Source organism: Eutrigla gurnardus (assembly GCF_963514095.1).
Source record: "Eutrigla gurnardus genome assembly, chromosome: 4".
NCBI classification, from domain to species: Eukaryota; Metazoa; Chordata; class Actinopteri; order Perciformes; family Triglidae; genus Eutrigla; species Eutrigla gurnardus.
In genome coordinates this window covers 10,648,900-10,663,088 of record NC_139918.1, presented here as the reverse complement: position 1 = coordinate 10,663,088, position 14,189 = coordinate 10,648,900, and the positions used below count along the sequence as shown (strand labels likewise).

The window sequence follows — 14,189 nt, the reverse complement described above, 5'->3', positions numbered from 1 at the left end:
AAGTTGACATTGTATAAGAAGCTAACTGTGTTATCAGCTCCACACCAGAATCCAGATGGATCTAGATCCAGTAAGGTTGCTGCTGTTGCAAAAAATCCAAGATGGCGATGGCCAAAATGCCAAACTAGAGGCTTCCAAACCATAATCCAAATACCAGTGGGTGATGTCATAATGACCACGTCCACTTCTTATATACAGTCTGTGGTTTGTCGGCAAACGTATGTAAACTAGCACTGAAGCAGTGAGTTTTTCCCGACAGATCCCCTTTAAGTAAAGCAACTCAAAAAATAATGTCGCCTGTAAAGAACCATTTCATCCTCTCTTTGTCATCATGTGCTCTTATCAGTTTTTACGCATTTCTGTAGTTTTTTAAGACAACTGACTCCACGTGTTTCTATTTTGTGATCCAGGTGTACACCTACAAGCAGAATGCACTCACCAGACAGAAGGTGCAGCCCATGCACCACAGCAGCATCAGAGGGGTGGAGGACATGTCGGCTCTCGAGGACCTTCACGATGGCGCCATCATGCACAACCTCTTCCTGCGCTACCAGCAGAGACACATCTATGTAAGTTCCCTACAAGCGAAGCCACACTCTGATTCTTCAACAGTGACACTTGAACATTGAATTGTTTTTAAAGAGGCTGACTTTCACCTTTTGGCCCAAAATGTTTGATTCTGTCCTCTGGTTCTGGTTGAACCTGCGGAACACTTGGTGGCCCCATGTGCAGCACGAGAGTAATTGTAATTTAGCTGATTTGGAAAGAGAAAGATAATGAGCCACAGCTCATAGTGGGAAAAAATAATGTTCATTTTATTTACATTTACTAGACTAAAGAAAATAGATAATAATAAGATAAAAATGGTAAGATCCAGTATCCACGTCTAGACAAAGCCAGTACCAAATGCCTAAAACAGATCAAAGCATCTAGATGTAAAGATACAGTATATATGAGGTGTATAGATATTGATGAAAATTATGATGCAGATTTTTTATCTAAATTTAAAATGTTCAAAATTAGCGATTACTTTTTTTTTACAGAGAGCCAGAGAAAATCACAAATAAAAATTTGATTTATTGAAAAACATTTTTTTTTTTTGAAAAAATACAAAACTACTCGCAGCTTATTAGCTCATCTTCCACTATTAAAAGCAATGTCATTCACTTTACTTGAATGTCAAACTCAGCCAGATCAATCAACCACAACACATCTGATTGTGCAACAAATCCTTGTGGTCGAGATGAAAAGAAAGCTGAAAAATGGCGAGAAAACAGCCTCCTCAGCTTGTGAGGGGGAAATGTGGGTATGAAGAAACCAAAACCCCAAAACAAACTGGCCTCTATCTGCAGTATCAGCGTTCATGCTGTCAAGGTTCACTGCCTCCTTCTACGCAGGAATCTCCAATGAACGATAAAGTTGCTCCGTCATTACACAACGGCAGAGATAACCGTCGAGACGCAGGCAGATAAGAGAAGGTGATGGCTCGGTCACAAAGCTGCACGTCGTTGTTGATGATGTTCACTGTGTTGAAAAAAGGTTTCCCTTTCTGTCTCGGATTTATTAAAGGGAAGGTTTGACTTGAGGTTCGCTGTGTGAAACACACGTGTGAACGGGATTGGTATGTGTTACTGTGTTGAGTAACGTACAGGAGACACATGTACAGACAGCAGGTTTTTTTAAATCTAAACCCATCTGACATTCATGTCATTTTTAGAAACACTAAGGAGATTCCATCCATCCATCGTCTACCGCTTATCCTGTATTCAGGGTCGTGGGGGGGCTGGAGCCGATCCCAGCTGTCATTGGGCGAAGGCAGGGTACACCCTGGACAGGACGCCAGTCTATCACAGGGCTGACATGTAGAGACAGACAACCATTCACTCTCACCTACGGGCAATTTAGAGTCATCAATGAACCTATCCCCATCCTGCATGTCTTTGGACTGTGGGAGGAAGCCGGAGAACCCGGAGAGAACCCACGCTTACACGGGGAGAACATGCAAACTGAATATAACCCATACCCGACCTGGGAATTGAACCCAGGACCCTCTCGCTGTGAGGCGACAGAGCTACCCACTACACCACCGTGCAGCCCGCTAAGGAGAATATTTAAAAAAAAATCAAAATTAGATAATTTTCTGTCTGCAAGTCCTGTTAAAAGATGAGCTTTCAGGCCTAGCTTTTGCCACTTTCAAGTGGGTTTTAAGCTTCTCCAATGCTCCTCTCTCCCCGAGTAAAACATACTAAAAAAAGCAATAGTTTGTCTGTCCACATAAAAATGAAATAAAAGTCAGCTTCTTTCTGCTGCGTCAGGTCTCTATGTTGAGCTCTTGTGGTTAAGCCAGGAACTATTCCAATAGTCATTTTAGATGCTGCTATTCTTTGCAACATGGGGTGTAGCGTTTCTCTCAAAAAAAACTTGTTGCCACCTCAGAAATACTAAAGTTTATGTCACATTTAGCTGATATTCATAATGTATTCTATAGTCACTGCATATTATTTAATATAACATTTAATAATGAATTGTTTTGCTTGGATCATTTTGTGCTGGTTTCCCTATTTTTCCAAGCAAATGCATATTTCTTAAAGAATTGGCTTTAATAACACAGAAGAAACTGAATATTTGTGCAGGTGGTTGATTTGTGAAATGTTTCCAGGTGTGTGAAGGGACGTAGGTGCAGAAAGGGTTGATGATTATTGTACGGTGACTGCAAATATAACAACTTCAGCTTAGTTCTGTTCTCGTGAAGTAAATTGATTCTAATCAGAGAGAACAAATAAAAAATGTGAATGAGCTTTCATCGCTCCACCGTGTTTTTTTGGGAGGTTTAAAGTATCCTTGAAACACGGCTTGTTTCCAAGACAACAGTGTTGACCAGGTGATGAAAAGCACAGATGTGATAAAACCTGAACACCGTAGAAAGATTTTCAGCCCTTTTTGGTTCCAGCTTGTTAAACCTGGACAGCACTTAGCGGAGCTCCTTGTTTGGCAGCCAAGAGTGACAGATTGCCAAGTGAGAGGGAGGATGATTCGAGTCTGGGTTTGTTCCCTTTGACGCTCGTTTTAGAGGCTGCTGCTGGTGGCCTCGCTGGGAGTTTTGGCAGGAGCCAGAGGGTTCTGGCTCCAATCTGATAGCGGCCACGTTGTCCAAGCTGTGAGAGTGGACAGTTAAGAGCATGTTAGCATTGGAGCAAAACCACAGTGAATCTGAAAATGCTGTTTATCTCTCTGCTATATGGGATCATATGGTCATATTTGTTCCCTCTGCTGTAGTTGCGCTCTGTTTGTCCATATGATAAATTTAACTTTTGCTCCACAGCCAACGATGAAGTGTCTGCATTCTCTCTTCTGGCCATCAGGGGGTGACTCCTCTGGTTCCAAAAAAAAGACGATGGTTGTTTCTCAGTTATTTCTCAACATCCAGGAGCCCCAGTCTGTATTCCTTGTAAAATATGTTGTTAGGATGATGGTTCAGGAAGCAATTGGACTAAATGGCAGAAGATCACAACAAATCCTCCAGATTATTATGTATTTTGTCCATGTTTTCTGATTTGCTAAATGTTTGGTTAGGTTCTGCTTTCTTTGGGGGTGTTTGTTGTGTGTATCACAACTCAATGATGCAACGTATTAGCAGCAGCAATAGCAGTGGCAGTAATGTTCCGAGTCTGTGCTAGCAAAGTAATATATTCCACGCTGTCCTGCTTCACGGCGTGAGCCGATATGCAAACAAAGCTGCTCTGTTTCCGCTGACCCCAGTCAAAGCAAAGCAACCTACGAAAGTCTACAGTAACAAAGGAACATAATAGGACAAATGGCTCTCAACCATTACTGTCTCGTTTTGGGCTAATGAACAAACCTGACCCTGCGATTTCTCCAGCAAAACAAGCTGGCGACAAAGGCATCCTTGTGCTCTCTGCACGCATTATCCACAGTAACCTTTGACAAATGCCATCTCGTTACTTTAATCACATCTGAATGCTCCCGTATGGTTGAAATTATCCAATCAATTCATCACAGCCGCCTGATCTCCACTCTGACTGGGCTTTTTTTCTGCCTTTGCTCCAGAAGCTGCAAAAAGGGAAAATTAGATGGGAGGTTTTGGTGAAGTGGGTGGAAGGGAAGGGAAAGGCCCGAATGGAAGGGACCCGAAGGGAAAGGGCTTCAAGCCAGACAGCCATCAACAGTCTTTGATACAGGTTATATTTCAAATGGTGGCTCAACTGGTCTCAGGTAAGTAACCAATTGCAGTTGTTTCAGCTCTTGAGGACTTCCCGATTAGTTTAGTACAGCTATGGAAAGCAGACAGGCTTATAATGCTTCAAAGTCACATCTTTCATTACAATGTTACTGACTGAGGAAAATGGAAACCCCTTTGTGATTTCTTGCGCATTTCGTCCAGGGGGGTCGTAGCCTCCTGTCCACCTACCTTTTAAATATATCCAAGGGACATAGGCAAGTTTTTTTAGGACAGTTTGGTTGTGTGATTCATAAAAAGAGAAATCTGTGCATACCATTTGCTCGTTACAAGAAGGTGTGTGGGAGGTATGGAGTACGTATGGAGTTTATATTTCTCCGTCACAGGAACTCTGTGGGCGAACCACAGGTAAAGCTCCAGACCTCCTAAAATGGTTCTCGGGTTCCCAGAAAAGTCCCTGCGGGGAATAAAAGGGCAGAGAAAGGTGAGGTGACGGACGGGCTAATGCATGAAATGAAATGCATCAGAGCGAGGGGCCCGGTGTCATAACCTGTCAGGGGCCCCCCAAAAATTCCTGAATGCACCCCTGCTGACTTCTGAGAGAATTAATGAGTTTAACCACCAATCAAAATCCCTTCTTTCTCTCTGATCAGCTCTCATGTTGAAGTGTGTTTAAAAGATGACGTGGTCTCAGGACACAACACAGGGTTTGGGTTCTTGCTGCCTTTGTTGTAAGCTGATCAAAATGTCTGTGATCAAATAAGTTGTAGCTTATTTTACGATTAGAATTACCGTTAAGTGCTGAAGGTTTAGTCAGGCGAGTCTGTTTACAGGGCGTTATGTCTGGTTGGAGAACCATTTTATATGTCTCATTTTCTTTATTACTTAAGGCAGTTAGTTGACTTCTCCTGGTACCTTCCAGCATCTACAAGTATGGAGATGAAGGACGAGATAGGACGTTTCAGCGTATGTTTTGTAGAATGAAGGGTAAAGGTAACTTGTGAAAAGGCATACGTTGTTTAAGATATAATTTTGGACACAACCCTGTCTCCTACAACATTCTGTTCCCAGGACTCATTACATTTCCAGAGAACCCGGACCGAACAGTCGCAGTTTGAAACGCATAGTTAGCGTACGAAGCAAAACTAAAAAAAACATTTTAAAAAATCCAACAAAACTACTTGGTTATGTTTAGGTAACTTGGTATACATGGGCCATGTACAGCAGTCTCTTGGGATGAAGACCATCCACCACCCGGACCACCCCTGCCTGCAAAACAAAACACCAACCGATTTCATCCAGTGATATCATGACATCCATCAATCAATCAAAGACTTTGGCACCATACAGAGAAGGCCCGGTGCTTATCATTTCAACGCTAATCAAATCAAATTCTGGTTGATCTGCTGGGAAGATATTTTACTTTTAGCTAGACTGTGAAGCTAGCTAGCCTCACTGCTGCTTTGCTTTAGCATTAGCATTCCAATGGAATCTGCAGGGGAGACGAGTGAGGCCACCAGTCGACAGCACAGCTGGTTACAATCACAACAGCTGCACACACACACACACACACACACACACACACACACACACACACACACACACACACAGTCTCGCTCAGGAATCTCTGACATGCTCTGTACCCCGATACTGTCCCTCTCTCATACAGACATTCTCTCATTTTTCTAACACACACTGTTCATCTTTCTTCTGCCCCCCATCAATATTTTCCTCTCAACTCCCCCTCATGTCTATACACACACACTCATACATACATACCTATATATTTTTTTTAATTCCCCACTCGCCCCATGGGCGGTCTTGTGTTTCCTCCTTCAAGCTCGGGTCCTCTACCAGAGGCCTGGGAGCCTGATGGTTCTTTGGTATCTTAGCTGTTCTTAGGACTGTGCTCTTCTGGACAGAGATCTCTGATGTTGATCCTGTAGCTACTGTCCCAGTTCGTGGTTTATAGCCCCGAACACTGACGCCTCCACATCTCTCCACATCTTTTCTAGCTCCTCTTTCTTCGTATTTGTCCAGTTTCTCATGTTCCTTCTTCCTGATGATGCTGTCTCCTGTTGTTCGTCCACCACCACCATGTCCCTTTGGTAAGCCATCACCAGTTTATCAGTCTTGATCTGGAAGTCCTACATAATCTTAGCTTGGTCATTCTCAACCAGCTTTGGAGGTGTCTTCCATTTTGACCTGGGGACTTCTAGCCCACAGATGTTCCTGTACACTTGGTTGTGGTGTTTCATGTACATCTTACCTTCCTGCATCTTCCACCCTGCAGTTATGTTCTGGACTGTCTCAGGGGCATCTTTGCACCGCCTGCACCTGGGGTCCTGTCTGGTAAAGTAGACCCCGGCCTGCTACTGGGCTCCTGTCTGGGGTGGTAAATGCCAGCTTGCACCTGGGCTCTTGCCTGGTGTGGTAGACCCCGGCCTGCACCTGATGTCCTGTCTGGTGAGTTAGACCCTGGCCTGCACCTGGAGTTCTGTCTGGTTGGGTGGACCCAGGCTTGTACCTGGGGTCCTGTCTGGTGTGGTGGACCCTGGCCTGCACCTGGGGTCCTGTCTGGTGGGGTAGACCCCAGATTGCACCTGGGTTCCTGTCTGGTGGGGTAGACCCTGTCCTGCACCTGGGCTCATGTCTGGTGTAGTAGACCCCGGCCTGCACCTGACCTTGTGCTCAGTGCCTAATCTTGTGCCGCCATGATTAGTGCCACTCTGCACTTTTGTAGCCACTGGTATGGTTTCTCCATATCAGCTACTTCTTCTATTTGTCACGGTACATGCCGTGCAGGGGCTTAACCTTGCATGATGGTCCCCCCTCTTCCACCTCCTCATCATCAAGTTTCTGTTGTCTGAGATATTCACTTAGAAGGTCATCAGTTGGGGCCATCTTCCTGATGTACCTCTGTTTCATCCTGGATAGTGGCTCTGATGCTCACTAGTCCTCGGCCTCACTCCTTTCGCTGTTTGAGGAAGTTTATCTTTTAAAATGGTTTGAGCAAAATAATCAAGATCCTGGAAGAAAGTTAATGGTCAGACTCAGACAGTAAGAATGCATTTTATTGATTAAACTCTAAATAGGCATTCCGTACCATGCACAAACATGTTTAACCCCCAAAATCCGGTTTGTTCGTCTAGTTTGAGTGCTCCGTACCATGCTCAAACACAGTACACTTCCTTGGCCCTGGCACGGTTGGAATATGTGTGCTGCGGCACGGTACAGGTGCTCATGCACAAACAACTCAGATCTCCTCCCGCAATCAAAACAACTGAAAATACTGTTGATGACTGTGAAGACACAGATGGATTCTGGGTCGGACTTGGGCATGCTTCAGACTCGTGGTGTAAGCGGTATTACAACGTGATGACATATAGGAAGAAGAGGTGACCGTGCTCAGGCCCTGTAAACTCTGATTGAACTAAACTCAGATAAAATGAATCCCTGTTGGTGCAGTCCATGCAAAAGCTGTGTTCAGACTGACTATAGTCCTGCTTTAAACATGCAGCCTCCATACTGAGGCCTTTATACCAAAGAGTAACTAAAGAGGTGTGATATGAGTAATTGTGGGACAGTTGTTAAGGGACACATGAGGTCTTGTCGGACAAACTACACGATCACACCAACACAGTGTTCTTCGACTTTCCAGCTGTGATCAGAAACTTTGCCAACTCGGTCAGTGTCAGCCGAGAGCAGAATCGGTCTTGTGACTCGCTGGGCTTGTTTGAATAAGTCACAGTGTCTGCTGGCGGCCCACTGACACACTGAGACAGGCAGCAGCTGCTCCACTTTCATAGACTTCCGACTCAACCGAGAAGTCTAACATACACGACCATCCGTCAGTCCTTTTCTTTTGTCAAAATGCCCAGCGTGGATTTCCAGGCAGATAACAGTGATACATTGTTTGATGTTGTAAAATCCTGCTCAGGTTTTGCCCAAAATTCACATCCAAATTTTCTTTAACTTCAGCAGTCATTCAGTGAGATTGCATGTCACTGCAGTCAGTAGACCTGTACATTAACAACAACACACACATTCCTATAGACACACTGAAACACAAACCCACTTTACTCCTTATTGAAAGCAGAACGTGTGTGAGGTACATTTACATTTCAGAGATTTTAGCCAAAGCTGCCGTCCAGCTCCGAGCCCTGATTGCTGTCAGATGTGGGGAAATGGCCTCCCAGCCAACAGAGCTTCACGCTTCACCAAAAACCCTCCTGATGTCATTTCCTTTCCGCTGTGTATCCATCACTTCCTGTGAGAGAAGAATTAGACAAGTTAGATACTGTTCCTTTGGTTTCATTTAGATGTTCATTTTGTTTGAAATTTATTTGAAATAAAATGTGTGCAGAAATGACTACATTGGTAAAATGTGTGTGGTTTTATGTTAATTGTCTACCACCATTTTTAACATTTTTGGTTTGCTAATTACGGTCAAATTTGGGAGAGGCTAATCACCCATCTGTTATTTGTTAAATGATGTTGCTAACATAAAAACAGATTTGTCTGGAATCTCGTGGACATATGGTTTTTGGTTCAGATCGTTACATTTTGGTTGCAAGATCTGTGAGTTTTACAGTTTTACAGCTATGATCATTAGGCTGTGTGTTGGACCTGCAGGTCGCTGTAGAAACCCACTAACATCTGGCGTTTGACTTCAATGGGAAAGGTTACAATCAGCATTTATTACCGGGACAAATGACTCTGCAGCTGTCAGGAATGTATCGGCTCCAGCTCCGATCAGCAGTGATATAAACATAACACCCAGGTGGACATGATCATTGCTGGCGCTTTTCCGACGCAATGCTATGTGATATGTGTTGGAGCCACCAGACTCCAGTCACACAAAAGTAATTTTACCTCTCTACCAAGATGCTAATGCGACACACCAGGAAAAAAAAGAAGGGCAAACCCATCTAGTGGCAATGGGAAAGGAGTCTTTTTTAGTGGGTTTTCAAAACACTGTTATTGCAAGGTTAACATAATAACACCATTAACTGTTCCACAGACATGGCCACCACTGAGAAGATTATTTGTTTCTACCAATGTCTTTATATGTGAAGAGGACGTAGTCATGGTGATGTCTGTTATTTGTTTGTGGACTATAGTTTTGAAGCCTTGAGTTGAGCATTTTGGTGTTTTTGGCAGCATGTTGGTTTTATGCAACCAGAAGTGACACTAGAGGGTGGAGTACAACTGAATGCTGAATTATACATTTTTAGATACCAAAATGAAACATACTGTGAAAGGATTACAGTTGTAAGATGAAAACACGGACAAGACCCCGACCGGACAACTCTGTTGTAGCCAACCAGAGTCACTCCCTGTTGGTCATTTGAAAGAACACAGGCGTAAACCGCTTCTACGTATTGGCTTCACTTTTCAGACCAGGAGGTTGCACTTTTTAAATGAGGCTCCATCATTTAGGCTTGGGTCGGTTTCAAAATTTTCAAACCAACAGGTATACCAACCTTTACCACTAGGCGACGCACTTGCCGCAGCAGCATCTCCCGAGTGAAACATTAGGCTTTTTTACACAGAAGATTCCGCCGTAATCACGGAAAGAAGAGTCAAAAATATGCTGAAATTGCACCATTTATAAATAACGTTTGCATAAATCAAACCGGTTTAGCTCAGTTCACCAAACCGGACCAGTGAAACCAGAAATTGGCCCAACTCAGGTTTTTAAATGTGATTATTAAACTTGAATTTGAATTTCCTTTTATTTGCTAAAAAAATAAATCAGAGATATGGGCAGTGATCTGTCAACAAGCTGACTTTCACAAACTTGATTCCTTACTTCAAGTCTAATGCATAAAAACACTAAATGATTGAATACTGAACCAATGCTGAACTAATGCAGGAATTTGTTTTGGTGACACCGCAACTCAGTGATAGCTCCATGTCAACCTCCTCACCCCACTCTATACATTTCCTGCCGTCAGTCAGGCAGGTTGCAGAGGGTTTTTGGCTCTGATCCTCCAGGTTTTTTTCTCCATTTGGTCTTCATTTCCCTCTCAACTCATTTATCTGGCTCTGTCTCTGAGTGATCTTATTTTTTTGGACAGGTCCGACTGCCTGCATGCCTCCCTGTGTTCTACAGTTCCACCATCAGCACTGACTGACGACTTTCTGTAAACACAACATCTCTCTAGCTTCACTTACTGCTAGATCTCCTAGAGCCCTTTACTGTAGGTCAGTTCTTATCTGCTGAACATAACTTATATGGTGTCAAGTGATACTCAATTCATAAAGAATTATATATTGAGTTTCACTTTACTTTTTGACTTCATATATGTTACGTTCAACAAATAACCAAGAGACTGAATACATATAGATGTTTTGAGTAAAAGTTAGTAGTCTACTCTAAATTGAACTCACCCAATTATGAATTTTTACGGTGGAATATTGTGTTTTATGGATTTTACAACTCCTTTGGCATCATTCACTCCTATATGCTCTGTATGTTCCAAAGGATCATAGTGTTACCAAACATGCTACTTCTGGCACAGTGTCTGTTTGAAGTAAGTGCGATTGTACCACAGAAGCAGTGTAGCGAAAAAAACAAAATTTTCACAAGAATGTGAAATGAAAATTTGGGGTCATTGGACAGTTGCCTTGATACACATGCTTTCTTATTATGCCTAATTGTTATTCTAAATGGTGACATCACCCATTGGTTTGTGGAGCATGACCGGCTCCATCTTGGATTTTGGCCGTCATCGTTGTAAATTTTTTTGCAAGCAGTGAACCAGTGACCATATTTGACTGGGGGGTGGATTTGCCGAACACAAGTGTCAGTGCGACACCTCAAGCAGCAACCTTACTGGATCTGAATCAATCTAGAAATAAACGGCTGATTCTAAGGCAAAAACACAACCATAACAAGTGATTTTATACTACAGAAAACATGGTTATTAATATTGTATTTTATTTCTGCCAATGGATCCCCCTAAATGCTACACACTGAACGTTGTTAAGGCCAAAATATCAGTACCAGCCATCACACAGCTGGAATCATGTAAAACTGGTTGTCGGTTGAATACCTCAAACAAACAATGTGAATGTGGATATCACGTTTCTTGCGTCACCTCTGTGGTATGACTCTGTGGAGTATTTGACACCACACATGGAGGACGGGGGGGACTGCGGTTAATCACATCAGCCAATAGCAGGGTGCCTGATGAAATGTACAGCCAATTAGCTCTCAGCCAGGGTGCTGCCGTGGAAACTGTTACCAGGACGGACCAACAGGGGGATCTAATTGAAACCAAATGGTTATAACTCATCGAGTTAAGGGGAGACGCAAATTTACCAAAAGCTCACCTGTTGTTCAAAGAACTTGATTTTGTCTGATAATGTTTTTCCCGCCAAGAGGGTTCAGGTTAGCAGGCCTTATGAATGCATGTTTCTTTTGCATATATAGTATTTCACTTTATTTGACTATTGTGGACATGTTACAAGCTCTGTTTTAAATTTGAGAAATATTCAAATGAGCAAGTAAATGAAACTCAGTGGGAACAAAAAACAAAGACTTCAACAGCATATTTACATGTGGTGGCTGTTTAAAAGTTGGACACCAAATTAAGTGTAGATTAAGACAGCTGCTGCAAGGTGTAAAAGTCTTGAGCCATAGCGTGTTTTACAGTCGACTTTCCCCAGATATTATAAATGAGACTTCAAGTAAAAATCCCAAACATTACGTGACACTATATAATCGCTTGCAAAGACGTTTCTGCGGCGAGACTGTAAACCGTTTACATTCCCGGCAGAAGACTGACATTTCTGCTTTCATACCCATAAACTGGCTCCTTCACCTGAGCAGGGAGCGCTGTGTTTACACTCTGCTCTGTCTGAGAGATAACCAGCATCGTGATTTATGATCCACTGTACTCTCACAACTTCCCCTCCATTTTTTCTCTGGCTAATTTGCTTAGGCAGGATAGTCCGGAGCCAGTATTTGTCATGTAAATACTGTCACGTCAACTGCCATTCAAATGTATTTGCATCCAGGCTGAATGTAGGTCAGTCAGTCAGTAGGGCGTTTACATGGTGAATGGAGATTAGTGCAGGAGACTATAATGAGGGCAGGTGTTAGAGACCTTTCACTTTCTATGACGCCCATATAATCCATTATAAACTTACTTTCATGCATTATAATCTGGTCACTCACATTTATTATTTGCAAATATCATAGTGTATTTGTATGTTTGTAGATATTTTAGTTGTTATTTAAATATTTTAATGTTTTATTATATTATTATTTTCGTATTCTTAGTCTTATTTTGTATTATTTATTTTATTTCATTTTTTACATTATCCTAGCTTGTGTTTGTTTTTAAGTACATTTTTTGTGATGCAAAAAAATGTAATCCTTCTATAATTGTTTGCTTTAAAAAATATTATAATGTATTACAGCTGTGGGAGTTATAATACACTATGGTCTTTGCAACAGCAACAAAACAAACAGTGAGTAATTGCATTAAAATACTTGACCTTACAGGTCCTTATTAAATGCTTTATAATATGTTATTGTTAAAGCATTATGGATATTTTGTCAGTGCTCCTATGTATTGGCACAAGCAGATTATAAGGCTTAATGTTTAAAATGCCACATTGAGGAATGTACTGCTTCTGTAATTTGATATATCAAACAGGATGTTTAGTCAGGATGTAACACAGGGAGGGAAAGCTCAACATGTAAACTATCAGGTTGGATCTGAAGAGGTCGGGTTTTTTTCCCTTAACTCTATTTGTAACATGTGGTGTTCTGTAGGCCTCCTCTCTCCTCCTGTTTGAGTACCATTTGAGAACAAATACAGTGGCCCAGTTGTTAGTACTCATGGCAGTAATGGGCAGCTGAGAGGAGAGAAAGTACAGAACGACGGACAAACACATTGTTGGTCATTTCAGGGGAATTGTTCACGATGAGAAAAAATATAGAAAGTACTCGCATACAAACACTCCTTTGACTCTGAATAGGAATAAGCAGATACACAATACATACAAGTTTTCACAGGAGATGTAAATGGTAAAAGTACTAGAGGTGTAACGATTCATTCGATTAATCGATGAATCGATTGGCAGTCCAATAGATTCTACTAAATCGATCTGCTAAAATAAATAAATAGAATGAATCATTTTGGCTTCACCAATAATCGATATAAATGCATTTAATCGGATTAATCGTGATTCTTACTTATGATTAATGTTTTAATACGTTTAAGACACTCTCTCCCCTGGCAGCATGTAGTCTATTGAATAATGTTCAAAATAACTGAGCAATGTTTAATTACATTTTTGTATTCAGCATAAAATATTATGCAGGTTTACTTTTTTATAGAATAAATATGTTATTTTTTCACCTTTCAGAAGAATACAGATAGTCTCCCTTGCATTATTGCATTTGCAGTTTATTTCATGGATTTTGGTTACAAATTACTGAATCGAATCGTGGTTTACAGAATCGAAGCGAATCGTTACACAAAAAAAATTGTCCTTGAATCGAATCGCCAACTACTGTATCGTTAATCGAATCGAATCGCTGTGAAGCCAAAGATTTGTCTGTTCAACTTTTATTTTGTGGCTGCATGACTTTACACAATGCTGTTACCACCACCACTATCCATGACTGCTGGTCGTACGACCTCTGATAACGCTGCTGCTTCTTCTAACTTCATTTGCTGCTGTAGCATAAGTAGCATGTCATATTTGAGGAAAAATGTAAGTATTTGCCATGCATCTAATAACCCACATGCATCCAACCCAGTCTCCTGGCATTCTGTGAAATACACGAAAAGCAATCTTTTGATTTTGTGTATTGGGACACAATTGTCCATTTCTTTGTTTTCGATCAGCACGAAAACCATGATAATGGAATTGTGTTTCATCGTGGAAACACAAATAAAACGCATCCATGTGTATTAGGCAGCAACCTCCAGTTCTGAAAAGTGAAGCCAATGCCGAAATGCCTTAA

General features: G+C 41.8%; 2 protein-coding genes across 2 annotated transcripts in view; one reads left to right on the top strand and one right to left on the bottom strand.

The window, feature by feature from the left end:
• basp1 (brain abundant, membrane attached signal protein 1) overlaps window positions 1–14,189 on the bottom strand; it is a 360,963-nt gene that overhangs the window by 115,479 nt on the left and 231,295 nt on the right. The gene's annotated exons all lie outside the window — the stretch shown is intronic.
• myo10 (myosin X) overlaps window positions 1–14,189 on the top strand; it is a 123,161-nt gene that overhangs the window by 45,572 nt on the left and 63,400 nt on the right. Inside the window, exon 3 of the mRNA XM_084008800.1 lies at window positions 411–569. Coding sequence (XP_083864926.1) covers window positions 411–569 — 159 coding nt within the window. The remainder of the gene's footprint in view (window positions 1–410; window positions 570–14,189) is intronic.